General features: G+C 43.4%; 2 protein-coding genes across 2 annotated transcripts; both read right to left on the reverse strand.

Moving 5' to 3' along the window:
* Nucleotides 1-2735: 2735 nt before the first annotated feature.
* Nucleotides 2736-6157, reverse strand: kcnk4b (potassium channel, subfamily K, member 4b). The gene is made up of 6 exons (XM_040183212.2): nucleotides 5891-6157; nucleotides 5358-5472; nucleotides 5072-5232; nucleotides 4783-4969; nucleotides 3755-3897; nucleotides 2736-3675 (listed from the first exon to the last, which is right to left on the reverse strand). Exons 1-6 carry the CDS (start codon nucleotides 6077-6079, stop codon nucleotides 3091-3093), a joined length of 1380 nt encoding a protein of 459 aa, XP_040039146.2. The 5' UTR covers nucleotides 6080-6157; the 3' UTR covers nucleotides 2736-3090.
* A 5490-nt stretch (nucleotides 6158-11647) lies between these two features.
* On the reverse strand, nucleotides 11648-20128 carry adssl (adenylosuccinate synthase, like). Its single transcript, XM_040182138.2, has 13 exons — nucleotides 19306-20128; nucleotides 18660-18762; nucleotides 18280-18348; nucleotides 17819-17869; nucleotides 17666-17732; nucleotides 17417-17524; nucleotides 15984-16065; nucleotides 15392-15518; nucleotides 15154-15308; nucleotides 14420-14544; nucleotides 14226-14323; nucleotides 12567-12716; nucleotides 11648-12473 (listed from the first exon to the last, which is right to left on the reverse strand). Exons 1-13 carry the CDS (start codon nucleotides 19531-19533, stop codon nucleotides 12421-12423), a joined length of 1416 nt encoding a protein of 471 aa, XP_040038072.2. The 5' UTR covers nucleotides 19534-20128; the 3' UTR covers nucleotides 11648-12420.
* Between the last annotated feature and the right edge of the window lie 4151 nt (nucleotides 20129-24279).

The following is a 24279-nucleotide window of genomic DNA, read 5'->3' on the forward strand; positions in this document are numbered from 1 at the left end:
CTGCATCATACTGGTGCAGAGTCTGCATTAACAGCCTGTCAGAGGGGAAACCGGGCATGCTATATTCATTAGATTCAGGCCCAAATAAAAATGAAAAAGATGGGATTTGTTAGCCACAGTATGTTATTCTGAGATTCATTGCATTCTAAAGGTACGAGTACATCGGTGTTGCTCTTGACAGCTCTAGTCGTCGCTGAGGATTTGTGGTCGAGCAGAAGTGGAGGAAGAGGCTAAACTCTGAATGCCAGCTGAGGTGCCCAAGCGTGCTCCTTACAGCAGGTCGTGACCCCAGACAGGTGTCGGCTGATAGGCTACATGAATACCAAGACGCCATTGTGCCTGATATACAAATAGCATTGGGCACTATATCCGTGAGTTGCAACTGATAGAGAACAGCCTCCACCTATTCTACAAACACATTGGTCTGCATATGGGACTCGTTTCAATCTGTTGTGGCCAAACAACAAAAACTTTGTCTTTGTCGTAATGTATTTTATACATATTCGTATAGCGGTATAGTCTAAAGGGAAAGTATCCTAAAACTGAGCATTATATATTATAATGATTAAAAGTCTAGATCTAGAAATGCTGACAGATGTTTGACTAAATTGGAGATCAGAGTATCAATGCCATCAAGGTAACTCATTTGATGGTGTTTCACACCACTGCAAGGACTAATTACATGTGTTCAAAGAGGTTTTGTCTAAGATGTCTAATCCCATTAGTCCACGCTGTCCATTTTGTGAATTGTAGAATATGTCCAATGGAACAGTTGCAGGATTTGTCTCTCAAACAGGGGATCACTACAGTCTGTAGTTCTGTCATCAAACTGAGGTGTGCAAACCTGTCTTGTTTATAAATTTAGGGTGAAGTTTCCCTTTAATTCCGGGTCAGGAGTGTCGCCTACATCAGCACTACTAACGCTGCCCATTATCGGCCCTCTAGTGGCAGCAGGCGGGGACCCGCAGCAGCGGAACTGATGACGTTATAGCAGCTGAGTGTATGTCCTCCAGTGAAAGGTCACCCACTGCCACAGCAGATCATCACTGCCTGCTGACTTCCTGATCGCACTGCCAGAACGCGGCCTTTTCTTTTTACACATCCCGCAGTAAAGTGTCAGATTTCTAAGGGGCCGATCAACAGTCAACTTGGTTTCTGCTCCTTCAAAACACATTTCGCTTACTCACCATAATATTGTGCTGACTCACCAACCGAATGCATAGTTCGATTTGTATCATTTCAAACTCATTTGGACATCAACAAACAAACAACAAGTTCTGTCATAAAACCTTGGATAAATGAAAGCATGATGTTTTAACAAGTCTTGAATTTGCGTAGGGAGGGAAATGTCTGAGTGTGCCATCTGCTGGTTGTGTTCAAGGAGAGAAAAGAAAATCAAATCGACATTCATTTACTTAGCGAGGGAGGGGAGGGGCAATCACAAATGACTATCAACTTTTATGTGGATATTATGCAAGATCAACTTTTGGAAAATAAAACACAGGCATAAAAAAACCCTGCAGTTACAGTTTGCTGCAGCACCATGTTTGTCTTTGGTGCCATTTTCAGATTGAAACACAAAGGTAGGGTTTCCAGCGGAGTATCACTTACACGGATCAACTGAGGAGCAACAGCACATGCTAAAAGGGCCATATTGACAACCTGAAGGTCATCTATACAGTACATCCGTAATACGGAACTGTATGTATGCTGTTAAAAGCGCGCAGCTCGTCTGGCTTGTCGCCACCAGCATAAGCCTCTCTAGAGTGATCATTAATGTCATTTCATCCTCACCCCCCTCTTTATGCATCAAATATGGCCTGCATTTCAGTTTTTGGCCACACTTCATTCAGAAAAAAACTCATGTTATTAATAACTAATATTCCTCTAGCGTCGCTTATAGCTGCCCTGAAAATGGCAGTTGGCACATCTATTTAGACGGTACAGTTTAAATATTACCGACTATAACTCAACGGATTACAATGAGATTTCCTACAGACTTTTATGGTTTCCGGAGGATCAGTTTTAATGTCTTTGGTGATCCCGTGACCTTTCATCTGGCGCCAGCATCGGGTTAACCGTGGCTGCAGAATATTCATATTGTTGCACTTAATTTAGTTCTTTGTGAATATAACAGCTGTCGATTCCTGAATAATTTTCACAAAATACGTCAATATTTATAGTGAGAGAGAGCTTTCTATCTTTGTCTATCTAATTTTCCATTTATCCATCTATCAATTCACCCGTCTATAAAAATATACATATTCTGGGAAACACCCATCACGGTTCTGCTCTCTCTTATGCTCAGCTTTGACCTCCTGTGTATGGAACACCATTCTTTGTGCACTGGGGTTCCAACCCAACATGTGATGACATAAAACACATTTGCTGATTATCATGTTTCCCACAGGAGCAAATGTGCTGTGACAGCATCTTGAAAAAGCAAGTACAGTACTTTTAAAAATAAAAAAGGCTAAACGTGCTCTTAAGACTCAATGCAGCTCCCTTAAAAAAAGGAAACTTTATTAGGAAAATGCATTACAGTAGGATCAATGTATTTGGCCATCAGACTGGTTGTACACAGTATTTTAAAAAGGTTTTATTACATACCAAAGAGCCTATTTAGTAACCGTTTAGTTGATGGCAGGATTCAATATTTAAGAGTAACTGTCTAACCAACGTTACCTTTCTTTAACAAGAGAATTCCACTGCTGCGTTTTCTTGGTGGCTTTTCATTTTTGGGATTAGTGAAAGGCAGAGAGAGTGGTAGTGTGTTTCTTTCTTGGTCCAGTAGAGGGCAGTAACTCCTCAGAAAGTAGTGGGGACATTGGCATTCAAATCGCTTCATCATCTTTTGTTGAGGAACACACGCTTGCATGCTAAGAGCAATAAATGCAAACCGCAAGGGGCCAAAGCTGCTGCCGCAGGTTTTCCCCTTAAGTGTCTGTAGGTAAGCAGTACATATATACACACATATACACAAATACCTGTGCCTATATTGACAACTTCTCTGAAAGTATATAAGCGCTTCTCATATCTCTTAGGTTGATACTTGTGCTAGCAGTGGGGTGTCTGTTTTCAGCTTCATTCTTAAGGCTCCACTGGAAGACCTGGAATTGGTTGGGGGTTCCCATTGGGCTCCTTCTTATCGCGGCTGGAGCTCCTGAGTTTGGGGCTTCTCTGCGGCACTGGCCTTCTTTGCCGTCTCCTCTTGGGCATCCGAGAGCGTGTGCGGTTGGATTGTAACGTATCCAGCAGAGGATCCAAATGTAGTTTACCACTCTGGGCATCGGAAGACTCGTCGATGAAGGCGAGGTTCTCCCCGAAGTGGTCCAGAGGCTGAGACAGCAGAGGATCTGGAGGAGTCTCCGCGGGTTTCTCTTCGGGTACTGCCTCCGTCTGAGTGACCTGAGAGTCTGTTTCTGATTCAGACCCTGACTCATTGGAGGAGGAAGAGTAGTAAGATCCCGACTCTGTCTGACTCTCACCCTGCTCATCTTTACCCTCAGGGGCCCCGTCGGCCGACGCTGCGTGACCTTGGCTGCGAGGGCCGTGGCGGCGCTTTCGGCGACGCCGTTTGAAGGGGTCATCAATTCTGCCTGCTATGCGAAAATCCACCGACATATTCTGGATGTTTTGAGTCCAGTCAGTCGCGTGTGCTCGCAGCTCCTCCATCTAAGAGAAGAGGATGAACGCAGAGATGAAGAAGAGGGAGTGGAAGAGATAAAAACAGACGCCAAAGGAGGAGAAGTACCTCAGCTCTGGTCTTCTTAGATAGAACCCGAAGCCAGTTACCAATCATCGTCAGGACGGACGCAAAGTAGGCAAGACCAAGCAAGATCCAAAACCATACTAAAGGCTTGTACCAATGGTCACTGCCCGCCTTTCCTGAATCCCCTTTGAGAATATAGAGAGACACATTACACAGTAGCATTGTGTAGAGGCAATGCATTCATCCATCCACCTGTTTTTAAAGAGTAACTAAACATTTAAGATACGAGATACTATATAGCAAAATAGATCATCAATAATTCATCAAAGAAAGTCATCCTGAATTATATATGAGGCAAATGAAAATTGTCTGTACTCAGTGAACTTAATGCATTACAACTGACAGTTATATTTATGGGCGGTAAATCAAATCATGCTCATTCTCATCTGTGAAAAAGCAATAATATTAAAAAGGCAGCGCAAGTCGGATATATAAAAAAGGAAATGTTAAAGTTCAGCCTCTGCACAGTTATATGTATTATAATATTTATTGATCTGTGTCATATGTCCAGTGACGTCATAGAACTACGGTGGCCTTCAGGAAATGGGGAACACAAAAAGCTCTGGATGTAACATTCGGCTCGTGGGTTCTGGGCTTCACTCGGAATATGATGGTGCAAGATGGCGTACTCCGGGACGAGGACTCACCTCCTGAGCAGATAAGACCGGCTAATTTGAAGTGATTGCACTTGATGAATATTATATTATTTTTCTCCTAGATTGATAATAATACACTTATCTTGTCTTATACCTCCCTCTTTCTATCTCTTTTCTTGAATCCAGATTCCATGTCCTGTATTTCCATAATGACAGTGCGATAAATAATAATAAATAAATAAATAATAGTTATTGGACGGTTGTATAAGTACATGTTATGTTAGAATGGGATCATAACTTAAATACTTTGTATGTAAACAGGCCTAATGGTAAAGTCTTGATGGAACGAAAGATGAACCCTTTGTCATGTGCACACCACAAGAAATACGTGCATATTCCATTACTGTTGCATACCTGCAACATAGTCTCCAAACCCCACTGTGGTCAGGGTGATAACGACAAAGTACGCCGACTCCAGATAAGTCCAGTCCTCCACCTCCTGGAAAATCAGGATAGGCACAGCGACAAAGAGCAGGCAACCGAGCAGGATGGACAGGACGGCTGAGATCACCCGCACAATGGTTGGACTAACACGCCATTTCTGTCAGCAGATTGAAACAACACAGTAGCATGAGACAAATAAAAGGCAGTGCGTGTGCAGTGCAAGCAAAAAAGACATTGGAAGCTCTGTTGAGGGTCTGACCCGGAAGAGGGTCTCTATTTTGGCAACAGCTTTCCTCAGCCCAGTACCCAGATGGTCCCCGACTCCAGCAAGCAGGAAGCCAAACATCGGGATTCCCACCAGAGCGTAGAAAATGCAGAACAGCTGCCCTCCTTCCGTCTTGGGAGAGATGTTTCCAAAACCTGAAGATGCGAGAGCTGGAAGATTAGCCAAACGTAAAGGTCACAAATGAAACACTTTGCGCACAAGTAGTCTTATTTAATCAGAATTCATGTTGGCAGGCTTATTGTTCCTCTTGGACGCCCACCGATGGTTGTGATGATTGTCCCTGAGAAAAAAAAGGCACTGGCCAGATCCCATTGGCTGACGAAGGTTAGGTTACTGCCGGGATCCACGCCTGCGCCGACGGCCTCCACTACTTCCTGTCACGGCGAAATGGAGGAGAGTTTAGTGGGTCGTTCATGTAACAATTCAGCAATTCATCAGTCAGCCCACACAGTTCCCCTTTGACATGTTGACAGTAAAATTAGTTTGTTTTTATTATCCAATTAAATAACCATGTTAATGTTGTCATGGTATCAGCCGCAGGCAGTCAGCGACAAAGAAGTGACTGGTGATGTACGACTGGGACGGCTCCACTCTGTCCCGAGAGGCCAAACAAAGCCGCTCAGACCACACCTGCATCACGCACACACTCCACTAATAATACTGAGGCGCTATTGTCGCTCGCTAGTTGTGTTTATAATACTTTTTCAGGGCTTTAAACTTGAGAAGGACCCAAAGGAGCTCCAAATGAAATCTATGTTGTGAATAGCCATGTCATGAGAAGCTCTGCTGTACCTCTATAAACGTCTGCAGGTCATCTGGGCCCATGCAGGTAAAGTTCAACAAGAAGTCCCGCCGCGCGTCCTGCAGACGCATGTGCTTGCCTTCCTCTCGCGGAGCCTCCAAGGAGCGGAACACCACGGCTCCCAGCACCAAGTAGAGAAGCACCCCGGTGAGGATACCGAGTAGGGTGGAGCAGCGCATTGCTGCACCTCTGCTCAGTCCGAACGCAGCCTGCGCTTTGTCTTTGCCGGCCTCGCCGCCGGTGTGGCCTGGATCCCAGCTGCTGCAGCTGAAACATCACGCATGAGGCATTAAATGGACTCAGGCAGCACCGCACCGCCGACGCACACGTTGAATGAAACATTCTCGATAAAACGGCCTTCATTGGACCCGCCTGGCGTTCTGAAGCCAATTGTCTGGACGAGTACAACAACGTACGCGATCCATGTCATAAATAGACGGATTGATGCCCCCATAATAGTTTAGCTTACCTATCGATCCGCCTTAGTGGGCCACGCCTTCGTCTTTTCCAGTGCTCCTTGTCACCAGGCCTGAGGATGGAGTCCCTGGATCCGTACCCGATGGGGAGGCCGCCCACCTCACACTCCGAGGGAGGGGACACTAGATAGAAGCAGAGGCACCTATTTCCACGGGATATTTGGAATTCACAGCATTTACGTCAATAACTTCACTTTCACGCCAAATCTGACATTGGTGAGAGAAATCCTCAGTGAAAAACAAGGTGAAGCTCTGAGGCCGGACAGCGTCACACACAGAACACCAGTTGTTTTCCTGATGGTTACACCTTATTTGTGGCCATCTTCTAATCCTACGCAAACGGTAAGTCTTTGGAACGTCACACCTTTGTAGAATCAGGGTGGAGAAAACAATCATAGAGGATGATCGATTTTCTTTATGTAATGCAGACCAGCAGTTGCAGAAGAAATGTAATGGGCCGGTACCTCCAAATGCATCAGATATGGACTACAGAGTATGTCGTTTCTTTGGAGAAGCAGAAGCTCCTGAGGTTCAGCGCCATACGGTTCCTTATTGTCGGCTCAAACCAAGACGCATTCTCATTTAAAACTGAAACTGGAGCCAAGGCTTTGCACTTTAATTGATTTTCGCCATGTTAAAGCGAGGTGGTGAGAAACTATTAAATGTGTCCGATATTCCCCTTTGTCACCACATTTTGTAAATGATTTAAGGGGCAAAGATTTGTAGCAGTGAGCTTGCCTTTTTAAATTGACCCGCAGGACTGCAAGCCCGAACAATAAAACCAGCTTTAGTCAGCAGATCTGATCAAATTAGAACAATAAAGTGTGTCCGCTTGACAACAAAATACACACTTCTCTCCACAGATTTACAGCAGCAGGGAATATTCATAATAAAAGACTGTTCACTTACAACCACAAGTTAGCAGAGTAAATCATACCCATATTAAAAGTACTATTTAAATGGCTGGTTTTTATATACATGCAGTATTTACATAAGGAGACGGACACAACGATACATGTGTGATTGTCCATAAAAAAACATACCAAAAATACACTAGTCAGTTGAAGAGAAAACTGATCCACTTTTCAAATGTATTTTGAAGTATTTTGTGGCCGTTCACAACATCATTATGTTCTGCATACATACATACATGGAAAAAAGATTACGCACCACTAGAAAGAAGATTGTAACACGCTTGCATTACTGTAACTGCCAACTGTGCAGCTGCTGCTGCTGCTGCAACCGAGACAAAGCCGCAGAGATCCTGTTTGATTAATAAAAATGTATGATAGCGACCGGCGGGCTGGAGAATCACGCCCATTTGTGCTTACCTTAAAAAGGAAAAATCATAAGAATCCTGGGTACCAGTCGTCTCATGCATGGTGTTTCAGGCAGCCGCATACAGGGAGGTGTGTGTGTCTGTCTGTGTGTGTGTGTGTGTGTGTGTGTGTGTGTGTGTGTGTGTGTGGGTGGGGAGGGATGCTGTTGCTGAGCACTAAAGTGAGGAAAAAGATACTCAATCAAATTGACTTGATATGCAGTGTGAGAGAGTGAATTAAAGAGAGAGGGCGAAAGGGTGCAGCAGGGATGAGGCAGAGATGATAATGGAGTTTGGGAATTCACTTTCTTTTAGTGTATGAATAAAGATATTATTGTTAATAATTATGTGAAGACAAAATGCAGCTTGATTTGCTTCAGTCTCCTCGTAGAATTCTTCTTATTCCATGAAGTTTGCTCCTGTGAGTCAGACTGAATGTCCAGTGCAGTGGTGGCTGTGGTCATATCAATACTTGGTACTTGAGATCTGACTGCCAACTGCAGCGGGAAGCCGAGCTCAGCCCTCCGTTCACCCTGCTGTCCCATCCTTGATTCAATCTGCTTGACAGAACTGCTGCTCTCTTTCTTTTTCTGTGTGTGTGTGTGTGTGTGTGTGTGTGTGTGTGTGTGTGTTTTTTGCAGGGGTGAGGATAAGATTTCTCTGAAAATCTTTTGGTTAACGGTTCATAATAGACCACAACAAATGGAATATGCAGTATGTTCTCCAATGATATGGAAAAACTATCTTCATACAAGATATACTACGAAATATATAATACACTGTGTAATGTTGCATTGCTGTCCCTCATAATAGTTTTGCAGTATTTAGGCTCAGGAACTTTAGGCTCATTGGGGTCACAAAGTCAAGTTGACAAATTCCCAAGACGCTCCAGTGTTTGCTCAGTCTGAGCCGACCACGAGATCCGATGCATTAGTCTGTTAAAATAAGCGTTTTATCGGCAAACATAAACAGGAACTTGATGCTGATTAGCTGGCCACACTTTTTTAATTGAACATAAAAAATTATGCATGCATTGTTTTGTGAATGAGGCTTTCGTGCGTTTCCTGCTGACTGAATCGATGTCGTTGCTTCAAGGAAGTGAGGAATCAAATCTGGAGCTGCTTGGATGCTGGTGATCAATCAGTAAGTCAAACAGTCCTAAGACATTTCTATTTAATACAATTCGTACTAATCAGGGGCCATTAAGTAACAAACTATCTGCCAGCTACTTCAGCTGAGCTTTCAGGGGGTAAAGGGCCACGTGTGCCAGCGCAACATTCCAGGCTAAGAGGGGCTGTTGTACAAGTAACAGCACAAGGTGAGAGAAAAATCATGAGATGCAGAACTCTCACATTGGATTTAGTGAAATGTTAACGTACCTTCTGAGTGATATGGCTTTACTTTACAAAATACTAACGTTTTTTTACACATCTTGTAAGCAAGGGAAAGGTTTTACAAACACTGATAGGTGATTTACCAGCTTGGTGACTATAATAAAAAGATGAGCTCTTGTCACCGATTGGAAATTAAGCTGGCACATGATAGTATTTGTGCTGGCACACGATAGTATTTTTGCTGGCAGAAGCTTACACAAGTATTAATCCATTCAACAAGAACACTATGTCATAATGTATTTGGACATCATTTCCCGTATTTCCCTCCAAATACTTTTTACTTGTGTCTATTTTTTTCCATGCACTCACCCAATAAAATACATTTAGCTCCTTCAGTTCAATCTGGGAGAGCTTTTGTTTCTCTCTCTTCCTACGAAAGCTGAAGACAGTCCCACCCCATTGAATCAGGTGTCTGATTGCTATGGCTACATACAGTAAATCATTATCATCCCGGTGCAGGATGAAGAAGGAATAAAGTAATGATCGTTTGTAACTTAAGTGGTCAATGTTGATCAGAGAGCTCTGAAGGATACGCAGGAAAAATATTTGCCAACCGTGTTACTTTTTGCTCACACACATTTCCTTCCTACAGCATGAATCGTAGTCTTCATAATAACAGAAAATAGTTCAAATATTTTAAAAGGGTGATCTTGATAAAAAAAAGGTCATGCCGATATGTTAATTATTATAAAACATAATTGAAGATCTACATTACCTCCATAATCCCTTCTGATCCTCACAGAAAAGCAGATCTCGCGCCTCGTCACACATGCAAAGGAAAAGACAATCTGAAAATCCTTACTTTTATAGGTTGATGGCTTCAATTCCCGGTGTCGTTTTAATATCACATAGGATTTAGCTGGCAGTTTAAAGGTAAATCAAACAGCCTCCAGCTATTGGCAGAAAAAACAATTGGTGAGTTTGAGCATCTGAGAAGTAGCCACACTTGAATAACAGGCTCCGATTGATTGTTCTGATGATACATGTGCTCTCAATCGCAAGTAAAGGAAGGTGGTGGTAAACAAAAGAGAGGGAGGGAGGAAGGGGGCCGAAAGAGGCGTCGGGGGGGAGGAGGACTACACCGATATATGAGCACTTTATTTTCAATTAAGTCATCTACTGTAAGTTCACTTTCTTTCTGCCATTTCTGATGACGCAGGGAATTCTTACACTGGAAATTGATTGGTTAGCAAACGTCTGCAATTTTGCCTATTTAACCGGAGATGCACTTTCGATGAACAGTAGAAGGAAAAAACGTCAGAAAATTATATTTTTTACTCCATTTGGCAGAATGGTCTAATGATTTCAGTCAGGTTCCCGTTAAAAAGGAAAGTAATGATGTTTTTGTAACTCTGTAGAAGTAATTAAGTTTTAAATTATAAACCTCTACATTATGATTCATGCGGGATGTAAAAGGCGGTGACGTGTACAGCCCCAAAATGTCCAACGTCTAATCATATTTTCACATTAAGTCATTGGAGATGAAGTTTTTTTATCATTATTGTGTTCGTATTTCGTGATGTCCCATTTCAATGAGCCCATGCTTTTGTGTTGAGTTGTGAGGTTGCGTGAGACGACTTGACTCTTTTAATAAGATATCTGACCTTTAAACCATGCTGGTAGAAAACAAACATTCAAAGTAAGTGAACAAGATGTTTACACGGCGAATAAAGACATATACAAATTGAATTCACTATAAATAGAAATAAGAAGCAAGCGGACAATTCAAAACACTTTGCGGTCGGGCTCCAGTCAATTGAACAGAGCCACTTCAGCTGGATTAATTGTGTTTGAAGACAGGACAGACATCAATGTACGCGCAGTGACTACACACTCAATCATATTTCAGATTTGGCTCCACACTTTAACGCATAAGACTAATATCTGAGAAGCTCCAGGAATCTGTTACACCTAAAATCCTCGATCTGCCAAGATATCCACTCCACACTTTAATCTAATACCCCCATGACGAGAAGCTTTTAAATCACGAGAGGAAGTACGATAACTGAGGAGGGCGTATGGTAAGAGAGTGGGAGGAGAATATGACACAAGAAGAATGCAGACATCTGTCCACCATCACACTAAAATATCCAGCACTTCAGCTGCTAAATGGGCCTCTATGTGATGCACAGGGTTGCTGACTGTGTCCTTCACCGTGTCCTATGAGGGCTTTCTCGAAAGAAAACGTGCTGCACGTGAAGACGCAACTGAGCGAACGGACCGAAGCTCCCCGGACAGTGCAGTTAATTACAATTCTTCATTGGTTTCCCCCAAGTGACAGCTCTACACATGATCGGTCAATGATTTAACAATTTTGGTTGGAGTAGATTTAAAACTGGAACCGAGACCTTCAGAGATGATGAATAACACTGCAAATAGTGCCTAAAGGCCTCCAAGAAATACTGCTATAACAAATCTGTATCCGCAAAACAAGGCAGGGATGATAAGACAGCACAAGCCATTATATTTAGATTAAAACATTTCACTTTAACACTTGGGGACAATTGAATTAACTGCTGCACACTTACATCAACCTAAATAAAAGACAAATTAAAACAATTTTAGTTTAAATTTTATTGATAACAGCAAGCTGGGTCTTTACATCATTGACAGTGAATGGATTAGAAAACACATTGAAATATATTGTCATTTTCTTCACATTTAGACAAACTTCTTAAAGACCAGCCAATGTCCGTGTGGAATTTCTTACTTTTCCACAATTAGAAAGTAACAGCTATTCAACCCCCAGGTAGCATCTAGTATTGATTTTTCCATTTTGAGGATGATCTAAAAAGAACCACGTTCATTCTAAAACATGACAAACGTCAAACTGAGATGCATTCATGTTTTTAAAGTGTTTTAAAAATGTTTAATAGAAAAGCTACTTATCGAAGTGGTCGCCCAATGGCTTTATATCTAGTTACAAAGCCTGAAATGATCCCTTACTATAATCTGCCCCTTAATTCAAAGTTTCTGTTCAGCAATGGCTCTTCAAATATGTTGGAAAAAAAAAAAAAAAGAAACACAGCAAACAGCTATTAAATGCATTAATGTCAATTTAAATGTTAAAAAAAAAAAAACTGTTACTGTGGAATGGAATAAGGACGATCCACCCTTTGCACCATGTTTTAAAAATTAACACCCAAATAAACACAGGAAACATTATGTGTATGCATAAATTATTTCTGGGGGGAGGGAATGATTGCAAATGTGATGCACAAGCAGCAACAGAACGTTTCACAAACAGCCTTGCTGGTGACGTGTTTCCTTGAGGAGTTCGCATTTTAAACTCCTTTGGTAATCCTCACAAAACCTGAACTCATCCAGGCGGATCAATAAAGTTTCACCATGCTCTCTCTGGACTTGCCGACTCCAACCCACTTCACTGAAATAAAAAAAATAAAAATGACAAGGTGTGACTGGCATGTTTGGCAAAGCGTGCCAACAGTGGCGGTGTAAAAGTGACACTTTAACAAACCTGGCACTTGCAGGAAGTTCTCGATGAAGCGAATGTAGTTCTGTGCCTTCAGCGGCAGCTCCTCGAAGCTCCGGGCCGACTCGGTGCTGCAGCACCAGCCGGGCAACGTCTCGTAATCCACCGACACCCGCGTCAAAACGTCCATGTTTGCTGCAGCAGAAGCACATTGGAACGTCGAGTGAGGGATCAGTTCGGATCGGGTTTACAGCTCTGGCATCGTCACATGTTCAGTCCAAACAACACACGGGAAGGCGGCCCTTTAGCCGCCCCCATACAGTTTATTATCGGGTAGGATGGGATGCTCCTGAGTGAGGGTGTTCTTCTGGGTCGCTTGTTATTCAAGGCAGGACTGGTGCGCTGCGATTCCGCCTCAGTGTCCTGTATTTTAAAAAAGGCACGGAGACAGAATAGGGACATTGTCGCTGAGCCGGCAGCATCTCTGTATGAAACAGGAGATGTGAGATTGCCTCCAAAAGCACTACGCACATTTCTGGAGTGGAACTGAGAATCACATTTTTACAGATCTGTGATTTAAAAACTGTTGAATCTGGACAGTCGACCATAAATTACTTTGGTCAAGCCGTGGTCCATACGGCACGGCTGGAAACAGGTTTCCTGTGTCGTCTGCAAATACTGATCCCAGAATTGTAAACCATACTTTACAATGTTAATAAAAAAGTTAATACACAATCATTCAAATATGCCATAGAATCATTGAACAGTTCCGTAAATCAACACAAAGCGCCCGATCAGAGGTCCCTTACTCCAGAATGTAAATCGATCTAATACACAAGCAGAGAGCACTCTCAGAAACAAATCTAGATCAGGAACAAAACAGGCGACTCGAACGTTCAGCTCAATGCAGATGATAAATAAATAAGGGCGTCATTGATGACTTGCAGGCAGAGAGCAGCTACAGAGTCACACAAAGCGTTGCTTCATCTTCCTCTGGATCATTGGCTTAATAATTCAATTTGCTCCGTTTGACGGTGCGAGCAGAGATACGCAGAAGATAAACGCTCCATCGAATCTGCTGAAAAATAGATTTTCGAAAAGCCAAGATGTTGCATTTCCCGCTAGTAGAAGCTGACCTGTGTAAAACAACACATTAGGGAGCATTAAAGCTGTAGTCCTTCAGAAACATAAATCCATGGAGAGAACAGGTCCTTTCCTGTGTTTACAGTAGTCAGTGTTCTGCCGAATGTTTGTGGATCCATCATGTCTTAGACATGAAAATGTATCGGCCAGAGATCAGGAAGTCGAGATGACACATGACCTTGTATTGTAGTCTAGTGAGTACAAAAAAAATCCTTGAGAATTGATAGGACTGGTTACAGCTTCTCAATTGCATATGGATTTTCTGCTTAACCAGCACAGTTTTATACCAATGATGCTCGTATAACTTCTGGGATGTGAAGTCTGAAACCAAGAAGGAAATTTAAAAGGAAGGTATGTTGAATTTCCATGACTTGTGAGGTGCATATTTTTCTCCTTCTAAAGCCATTAATTGTACAAATAAATGACATGAAGATACAGTGATCAAATGCAGCCCTACTTTTCATTCATCTTTGCCCCCTACTTGAATGCATTGTGTAAATCAAATACAATTTATTCTGTAAAGGGCAGACAAAGAACTGATCTATAAAAGTTTTGGCCTACCGGGAAAACTTGGTAGAGGTTCACCATCAAGTTTATAGGCCACGCCCACTTTAATCTCTGACACCGTGTCCAAAATGTCCAGCTTGGTCAAGGCGATTCTGCAAGGAAAGAAGTCCCTCCCTTCAGCTGTGATGAAGCTTAAGTGCAGCTTCACTAATAGCGTAGTATTCTGAAATGGCGGGACTGTTCCTTACGCAGTGAAGCCATTGACCATGTGGGCGTATCTGACCAAGACCAGGTCGAGCCAACCGCAACGCCTCTTCCTGCCCGTCGTCACACCGAACTCTCTCCCTCTGGTCTGTAAGAGTTCTCCAGTCTCCTAAAACACAACGAAACAAGCGGTCGTCTGTTACCGGGACATCAGAAACATGGTTTACTTTACCAAAGAGATACGGTGTTGATTCGGCTCGTGTTGTGTCGGGACAGTGCACATGTCCTTTTTCAAGTGGCTTTGGTTTGTGAACTCGCGTGGAAGCTGCTCAGAACAACTGCCCTCCGCTGCCGTTGACGGAAGAATGCAAAAGCTGGCAGACTTTTTTCCCCTTTCTCCCGGGAAGCTCCTCGATTTGAGCTTACGCCTGACCACAAGTCTGCCTCTGACTCGGAACTGGAAAGCTGATGCCATTAGTGTCGTTTTTGCTCACAGTAGGGGGGGCTACTGCTAACAAGGTGAGCTTTTATTTAACGCATGTAATGTGTAAAGCCCTCTGAGGCCAATTTGTAAGACAAGACAGCTTACACGATTTGGTCACAAACATTTAATCTCTGGATGTTTTAAGACATTATGCAATCATCATTTTGCTGTAGTTCCCAGCGAATTTGATTCTTTAAATCACAACTCGATGTTCGCTCACTCCGATGACATTGATCGGTCATTGCGGGAGCCTTTGCATCAACAAGTTGGGAAAAGGCTTTTATTTTCACTCACATTTTTCTGCTCTGTTGGGAAAGCACCGACGCCCACCCTGGTGGTGTAGGCCTTGACGACGCCATACACTCGGCCAACGTATGACGGAGGCACGCCAAGACCAGTGCACACTCCGCCCACAGTGCAGTTAGAAGACGTCACGAAAGGATACGTTCCTGGACAGAGAAACGCCAGTTAACCAAAGAGGGAGACTCAGACTTGTATTTAGAATTGACTCCACATATACAGAGGTGCTCACCAAAGTCAATATCCAGCAGAGCAGCATTGGCTCCCTCCACCAGGATTTTCTTACTGGGACCATTAAGAGCTTGGTGCATGAAGTACACCCCGTCAGTCACCAGGGGGCGCAGTCTCTCTGCAAAACCCTAACAAATAGAAACAGTGACCAGCATATTACCAGAAGAATGAAAACACTGAATACTGCTCAGCAATAAATACCAACTACAACCATCCACAATTCACAGGTGAGAAGTAACAGCCGTATAAGAATACAAAACCGGTAAATTAACAATAGCATCATCCTGATTTCCTATTTATTATAGTCTTAAAAGTGGCATTACCGTATCAACATTTAAACAAATGAAACAGGTTTTATTGGTGTATAATTGTCTGAGTAGTTGGTAACAACTTTTCTAGAGTCTCAGCGAGCCGGGACGCACAACATCATGACCTTGAAACAGCGGCAGCACAATTCAGCAATCCTTCATTCTAACATTTAAACGTGTGCGTCGCCCACTGACGGGTAAAAAGAAAAAGGTCTGCCACGAAGAAGATATATTATCAGAAGTGAAAACATATTTCCAGGCACTGAAGTTTTAACCCGTCCTCACCTTCAGCTGCGCCAGTTCACTGTCAACCTCCAAGTTAAGGTTTGGATACATTGTCAGGAAATGTTCCGCCAACATGCGAAACCTGTGGAGGACAGAGTTTAAGAGGCTGCTGAAAACTTTATGCGCATGACATTTGTAAGCAACATCAGAACCATCATCAACAATCAGAAGTGCAAATGACATACAGAGCATCATAATGCTTCTGTCTCAAGTGCTGCCACCTGGTGGAAGGCGAAGATACAGACACAGTTATGAGGGCAACTTACTTACTATGACACTAAATAGAACCGTGGACCCCCAGATGACCAGTGTTGGGAGTAACGCGTTACAAAGTAACGCATTATTGTAATTCCACTACTTTTAGCGGTAACGAGCATGTAACAAAGTATTTTTTTTAATAAATTAACGCAGTTACAATTACTGAAATGAGTTTGTTACTCGCGTTACTCTCTTTTGTGACGCGAAGCGGAGGGCCGGCAAATAGTAAGTAAATAGCTGCCTGTCAGCACAAAATAGTTGTGGCCACCAAACGTTTGTGTCACAGAATAGTCGCCGTACGTGCATGTAAACAGCATCGCGTCGCTCATGACGAAAGACCGCAGGCCCGCGGATGCTGCATGTTGTGACTTTATGCTACATGCATAATCATTGTTATAGTCGTATACTATACGTGGGTTATCTAAATCGATACAAATTCACGGAGACGAGGATGAAGTACAAGTTAGGTAATTTACTGGCGCTCAAATCACACAACCGGCAGGCATGAACAAACAATCACAAAACTCCGTCATAGTGACAGTCAAACACAATTGAGCACTGAGTGCTCGATCCAATATACCACACTGCAGGCGCTGCTCCACGCAAACAACCACGGCTCCACTTTACACGGACTGCAGTGCAGCCGATAAACCGGGCAGAGCTGAATAGATTGATTGCTCGCTATGTTGAAGATGAGATGCATCCTGTCAACTGTTGAGTCAGTTGCCTTCAGGCAAATGCCTGACAGTTATTTTGTATTAAGTTAAGTATTAAAAAGGACTTTTGTACTATTGCTTGATTTGAAGGCCTGTTGCCCTGTTGATTACAATAAATAGGTCTAAAAAATATGTTTATTGTGTTTGACTGTTCAGTACTATTTATATTCATTACATTTAAAAAGCAGACATAAAAGTAACCTAAGTTACTGTCCAGAGTAACTAATTACTTTTGATACACAGTAACTGGTAAGTAATTCAATTACCTTTGAATGAAGTAACTAGTAACTGTAACTAAATACTCATTTTCAGTAACTTGCCCAACACTGCAGATGACTAAAATGTGATTAACGCTTGATGAACTCTTGGTGAGGAGCACCCTCCTGTTATAATAATAGTGTAAACACTGGTGAATATATGAAAGTGAATGAAATTTGAAGAGACAAACAGAAAACTCACTTGTCCTCAAAAACCTTGAAATCGGACACAAGATCACAGACTCGCAGACCGTTGCGAGCAGCTTTGGAGGAGTACGCAGGACCGATACCCTTTTTGGTGGTTCCCAAACTGGAGGACAAGTAAAGAATGGCAAACTTAATTTTCATAACAACCTTTTTTGCTTAAAACAATGCAATCACTCCAATTTATCCATCATAATATCAACGTCAGAATAAAATCTATACAGTATTTAAACTACAGGAGATTTACTTTTTTCCTTCTTGTTGCTGCCGCTGCTGCTCCTGGATTCCATCGACAGCTTGATGGAAGTTGAACACTGGAGGGGGATAGAAAGGGTCGTCAATTAAAAAAAATAAGGGACATTTTTCATTCAAAAATATGAGTGAGGAAATGCTGACTCACCGAGGTGGGCACGATCGGAAATCTTTAACCTCTCCTCCCAACCTTGTAATCCTGCACGCAATAAAACACATCCCATGTTGGCTGAACCTCATCCAAATGATTAGTTATGACCTCATCACACACATTTCACTGCAGGTTTCAAGCGTTTTAGGGACGCCTCGATGTCTTTGAAGCCGAAGCTAATACAATGTTTTCATATTAGAAGATAATTATACACATTTCTAAAAGTCTCAAAACTAATGCAAATGAAACTGTCATTTAAAAAAAAAAAAAAAAAATATCAAGTCTATAAGTTTGATTAACCCCCGTGTGACGAGCAGTTTATCCCCCTGCATGGTAGACTCTACAATCAGCGTATAAATGCGTGAGAAAGGGGTGAAATTTGACATGTAGTGTTACTACGCTTTGGGCCATTTATCATACTGATAATAAAAAACTGCTTCATATTTAGAAAACTTTACCTTTCCCTTTCTGCAAGTTCTTTTGAGCCTCCTCAAACAGGCCTGGGAGGTGTATCACAACTCCATTGCCTAAAACAAGGGAAAAAAACAAATCTAACTTAACAAACCACATGAGGAATAAAGTCATAGACCCGTGCTTGAGACATTTCTCAAGCAAAAACTGTTCCTTAAATGGTTCCTGTTTCCCTAGTAGAAATAAAAAAAACACATCTACCAAAATGGGGAAATCAAGAGAACCCATGTGCACAAGTCTTACGTGCAGTTGTGCAGACTTTTCTGTACGTACACAAGCATACTCTTAAAACAAGTGCACTACATAAACAGTGTGCCCCACCCACACGACACAACAACTGATAAGACACACACGCAGTGCCTCGTACCGATGAAGGAGACGGCCTTCTTGTTGAGCACGCCGCTGGGCAGCAGGTGGAAGTCGTACTCCACGGAGTCCACCACCACCGTGTGACCCGCATTGTTGCCTCCCTGCGAACGGCACAAACACCAGGGGGGGGGGGGGGGTCAGCTCGGCGCAATGAGGGTATCTACACCGAAAGGAGGGTAAAACAGCAGAGACCATGCACCCAGGGGACGGTTGATGTCGCCTGTGGGTGGCATTACAGAGCTATGCTAATTTTTACACCATTTGCACCATTTCTGTTAAATGTCGTTGGGTGAAAAGCGGAGGGGAGCAGAACAGCTGGGCAACAGCTGGCGGTCGGTTTGTTACAGCCGCAGTGTGTGTGGGAGAGTGTGTGTGTGTGTGTGTGTGTGTGGTGGGGGGGGGGGTTCTTAACAGTTCTTATTAGCATCTACTTAGCACTAACTTAGCACGTCCACATCCGGGGTATCAGACAAGGTTGTTGACGTCGGAACCGGATCATTAATATTTAACGGCCGCCGGACGACGGAGGGAAGAGAGCACTATTTCCACCAAACAAGCCGTGGCACAGGATGGCGGGCGTTTAAGTAACACAGCGCGAAGCAGTCCGTCTGAATGTGAACGTTAACAATCGAGTAGCTGGGTACCTGGCACCTGCATACGATATCCGCATCCATCGCGAGCAAGTCCACAACTTTCCCTTTGCCCTCGTCGCCCCACTGAGCCCCGAGCACAACGGTCACTTTGTTCTGCGGCTCCTTCGGGATGCGGAGGGAAGAATCGTGCGAGACACGCAGCCGCTTAACGACGGGCTCCCCGTTGAGGGAGACGGTCTCCCGTCCGTTAACGTTAGCCTCGCTGCTGTCGGATGCCATGCTGCTGCTGCTCTGCTCTCACACACCGGAACGTCGTTTTACCGCGTTTCTCTCTGCGTCACGGGAAGTGCTCGCGCGCCGCCAGGTGGCCGTGTCTCCCCTCATGCTCTTGGTTCCGAGTCTCAAAACACAGTTTGTCCGATGCGGGCACAGTTATAATGATTAATTATGATTAACCTGGTCTATAATCAATTAACTACCACGCGGACATTATACGTAACTCGGTGTCTTTGTTTGTTTAGCTTTGTTTAGCTCATTAAATGATTGACCTTCGCGGAGGCGTCGTCACTATTTACGAAGAGTACACGAATGCAGTGCGATTCACTCCTCTGCACTTCCGTATTCGCTTCTATCAACGGGCGGACTGAACCTAACTGTAATATTCGGTCCTCCCCCCTTTTAGCAGCTCAAATCTAATGCTTTTAAATAACTGCAACTGCCTTCGTTCACCACGTCTCAGGCAGTTTGATAAATTCGATCTGCCTCGAGGCATTAGTAAGGTCTTTTGTCCAAAAGAGTCGCTCCACCCCATCCTCAGCGGCCACGTCGGATTGGACACAATAGGTCTGGTGTCTTTGCTGATCACACCCAGTATGGATTCAACAACGTTTCCATCGGGCTACCGGGTAGAACCAAAGGCAGCTGTACACTCCTGGTGCATATTTCAATGTATATTTGCATTTAATAACATTGCTAACAAGGTGACCCAAAATGTACTTGCGGCCAAGTCACATTCTGGCACACGGCTGCCGGCTGCCTTTCTCAATCAAAACCCCTCCTTCAGTCATGTTTTTGTAGTGATTCACTGGTGCCACAGGGACGTGACCTTAATGATTACTGTATTTATTATAATTTTGTGGTGTGGTTTTCAACTAAATAATATTGCTGGTGACCATGAGGTTCATGTGCACACACTTTATCAAATAACTGTGGCTGATGATTCAATGGAGCAGATTTTCAGAGTGGTGTCACTCCAATTGTGTTACTGGACCAGGCGGCCCTTCAGTACTCCAACATGTTGACACTTAGAGGTAAATATATGTAAAAACTGTGAATATTGTATTGTAAGGAAAACCGAGCCAATATAAGTAGCTGAGTCTTGTGCTATTTAGATTACACCTAGAAATATTGAAGCATATGGAATGGACCGACTAACTAGCTGCTGATAATGAACAATATTTGAACATGTCCCACTGTCTAAATGGTTAATTTATATAAGAATGCAAAATGAACATTTTCTGGGCGATACAGCTTCTAACGACCTGCCTGACTGTGTTTTCAAAGAAGTACACAGCGCTTGATGCTCTCTCAGCACTGTTGCTGTTGCTCGCGCTGTGAACGCTGCTAGCAGCGACCAGCTCAGCCGACACGTTAGGAGCTGTGTGGAGGACACAGATGAATTTGGTATTGAGCATCTTTAAGGGTATTTTGAAAACACACTTTTTTCTGATTTCAATTAAAGACACTCTGAATAGATTATTACGGCAATTTTCATGGTCATGACGTATAAGTGTCAGCCGATATATATCCATATTCAATTAAATATTAATACTATATTCCTCTTCCAGTGTACCATAGATGTTCGCTTAACGTTCTGCTATCTCAATCCCTTTAAAGTAATTTTGAGTTGCATAAATAAAAAAAAAGTTTACTAACCTGGCAAACAAATAATAATCATCAACAGACCAAAAGAGCAAACATGACCGACTCACACTCACATAACGTAACGGCTTTTATTCATCATAAAACCTCATTTAAAAAACAATTGATTTACATTACAGCCACAAGAGAAGCGGTTAGCTCGTCCACTAAACCAAATGCACATTGTTTACAGACTCTGCCGGCGTTCGGGAGGGAGAAACACAGCAGTGGCCTAGAGAACTGACAGGCAGAGTTTACAACCACTGGCTGTCAATTAATAGGTCATCGCTTTATGTCCCATCGCTCTTCGGCTGCACCTACAAACGGAAAAGGACCCGACCAGCTTTTTCGCCCTCTCGGGAAGAGCTGAGGCTTGGTGTTGCGTTGGGTGGTCCTCTGCAGGTAACAGCACCTCCACTGGAACTGGACGCAGCTTCCACATGGAGTTGCTGTTACATCCAGCGAACACCACAAGAGCCGACAGCGAACCGCATCTGCTTCGGTTGTTGTTGTCCAAGTCGGCCGTGTTGCAGATGGACAGACCTACAAGGACGCTCAGTGTGGAAATACCTGAGATGAGGGTTAGGGGGATAGCGGAGAGAAGGAGCAAGAGACAGCACAAGGTCAACTCTGGATTTAGACTTGGAGGCACTTGCTTTAGCACGAGAGGCGTCTCCACTCGCGAGTGACTTTGACCCCGGCAATTTCCTCCGCCCAGTTTTATTGCCTCAAGTAGACGCCACCATTCCTCACGCTCTTCCAATCGCCCCGGCCAAAGGGCCACGGCCTGAGCAGATAACACAGATTTTATGGTTGCTGTCAACATCAGGGCTCTTTTCAATATGTGAATATTTGGGTGTGGCTGACCTATGTACCTGCAGGCCCGACATTTCCTGCCTGCACACACATTTGTCCTCACGATTACTAAAAGATTGGCTCCATAGTTTTCCAATATGCAATCTGTTTGAAACTAATTCAGTTATTTTTCAAATCCTGTGATGAGTTTTGTTCTCGTTCAGCCTGCCAGCAGCGTACAGAGCGATGCCTCTGTAGAGTTTGCCTTGCAATAAAACTATGAAGCAATTAAATTATTCATTTTTTATTCTGTTGAGAAAAGCAATCAGACGGCACCCCTGGCCCCTCTGAAGAAGGAAACAGTGCTACCAATTTGAAAATGACTATAATTACACATTATTGGTTTTATTACATTTATTTATTTAAAATATATATATTCAGAAAATAGAAAACGACCGATTTTGTGTTATAAGACATAATGTTTCCTGAAACACGGAGCTATTTCCATGTAAAATGCAGTATTCTGACAATATTTATCTTTCTGGTTTAGCACAAAAAAAATAACTGAACTTGTCGTCGTGCATTGTATCAATCTTGAACATTTCAGCGACTGATTCGGCTTTGGGTGGAAGCTGTACTCACCTCTGGTTGCACGGCCCATCCGGAGGCTTTCGCCGAACAAGGCCAAAGGTTTCAAGAGCCGCAGGGCGACGAGGCGCAGGCTGCCGGGAACAGAGCAGCGGTGGGGAAGAGCAGAAAAAGAAGAAACGGAGCAGAAAAGACCAAGACCGGTGGAGACACGGAGGGTTTTGCCAACAGCAGGAAGCTGCTAAAAGAGCCGCACGTCGATGCAGATGTCCGCAAAGGCGGCGAAGCAATGGCACCGAGGCCGAGCGGCCGGTTTAAGTGATCGGGAGTTGGTGGATGGTTAATTATTACACCTGCAGTCAATATTTAACAGGCCTAGCGCCCTGCCCCTCAGTCCAACATCCTGATTCCACACTGACTGACACAGAGGGTAGGGCCGGCCTCCAGCACATCTCCTTTGTCACCTTCACAACATATGTATTCAAGGCCCGCAGAAAATCCCACTGCACCCAGTGCCATACGTGCTTTTTGACCAGTCTCCCCGATGGTTTAATACCCTGCGTGTGATCTACCGTAACTCACAAGACTTTTTACACATGAATTGAGGTTATAGCAAAGACTGGCCTTCGCATAAAAGGTCACGGCAAGACGAGTTGAACTATAACCTCTCTGCTTTTTCTGCTTTACTTTGAAATGTGGCACAACACAAGCTACAGAATGATGCATTGGAGTATCAGCAAGTGAGGCCGGTCGACATTTACTGATGGACACACACACACACACACACACACCGACACACAACTGCTATAAAAAAGCAGCAAACTCACGGTTCCTAAAAATTGGGAGAAAGGAGCAGGGGGCACTATTTGAGGCATACAAAGTATTCAAAATGTCCCAAATATTCAGAATAAGTGCAAAGAGAGCAATAAAAAAAAGTTGTATCGTGTTACATATGACATTACGGTATGACAAAAACTGAATGATGAACTCTATCAGATATGTATTTCTTTAACTTTAGGGCCCTGTAAAAGTAACTCATGATGTGTGACACAAACTGCCGCTCATAAACGGTTCGACCTTACTCAACCTTTAGGATCTCTTCCCATCAGAGTGTTATATTTTATTATATTTTGTTATGTACCCTGCATTTCTTTATCTGACTCCTCTCTGCCATTAATATGATTCCAACATCTCTCCTTTGTAATCGGGTAGAGGAGTGCCTGAGGGATAAAGGAGATGTTATCTGACCTAATGGGGGCAAAAGTTATATGAGCAGATTCATAATGAAACAGAATGTGTGTGAGCAGGTCGGGCTGTTGTCCTCAAGTGGGCAAACAGTTTCCTCATGGATGTCACAGTTTCACGGTCTCCTCCATAAACCCCTTAAATGTAGCTTAAGACATTCAATATGCACTGGCATATAGACATGCTCCTTAAGTTAAAGCATCTCGGACACCTTCTGCCTCCTCTTTCATTCGTATACTATCTTATCTCAAAAGTTGCTGTGCCCGAGTGCAGAGTCCAGTGTCTCCAGGAGAGGGAATATGTGCGCAGCATTAATCTGTTGCACAGATAAAGTCCTTTGTTGCCCCTTTGAATCTACAGTGCCCAAGGTCATCATCACTTATGCTGCACTTTTAGATCAGATAACGACATCAATCTGCTCAGCATCCAATTATCTTGTGCACGAGAGTCACGTGTGCTGCTCAAATCTCATCGCAC

The sequence above is a fragment of the Gasterosteus aculeatus genome, chromosome 7 (assembly GCF_964276395.1).
Source record: "Gasterosteus aculeatus chromosome 7, fGasAcu3.hap1.1, whole genome shotgun sequence".
NCBI classification, from domain to species: domain Eukaryota; kingdom Metazoa; phylum Chordata; class Actinopteri; order Perciformes; family Gasterosteidae; genus Gasterosteus; species Gasterosteus aculeatus.

Coding starts and splice junctions, on each gene's coding strand:
- kcnk4b (XM_040183212.2), bottom strand. CDS start 6,079: ATGCGCTGCTCCACCCTACTCGGTATCCTCACCGGGGTGCTTCTCTAC. Junction 4,970..5,071: donor AAATAGAGACCCTCTTCCGG/GTCAGACCCTCA, acceptor ATCTGCTGACAG/AAATGGCGTGTTAGTCCAAC. Junction 3,898..4,782: donor GTTTGGAGACTATGTTGCAG/GTATGCAACAGT, acceptor ATATTCTCAAAG/GGGATTCAGGAAAGGCGGGC.
- adssl (XM_040182138.2), bottom strand. CDS start 19,533: ATGGCATCCGACAGCAGCGAGGCTAACGTTAACGGACGGGAGACCGTC. Junction 15,519..15,983: donor GTGAACTGGCGCAGCTGAAG/GTGAGGACGGGT, acceptor TCTATTTGTTAG/GGTTTTGCAGAGAGACTGCG. Junction 15,309..15,391: donor TCTGCTGGATATTGACTTTG/GTGAGCACCTCT, acceptor TTCTCTGTCCAG/GAACGTATCCTTTCGTGACG.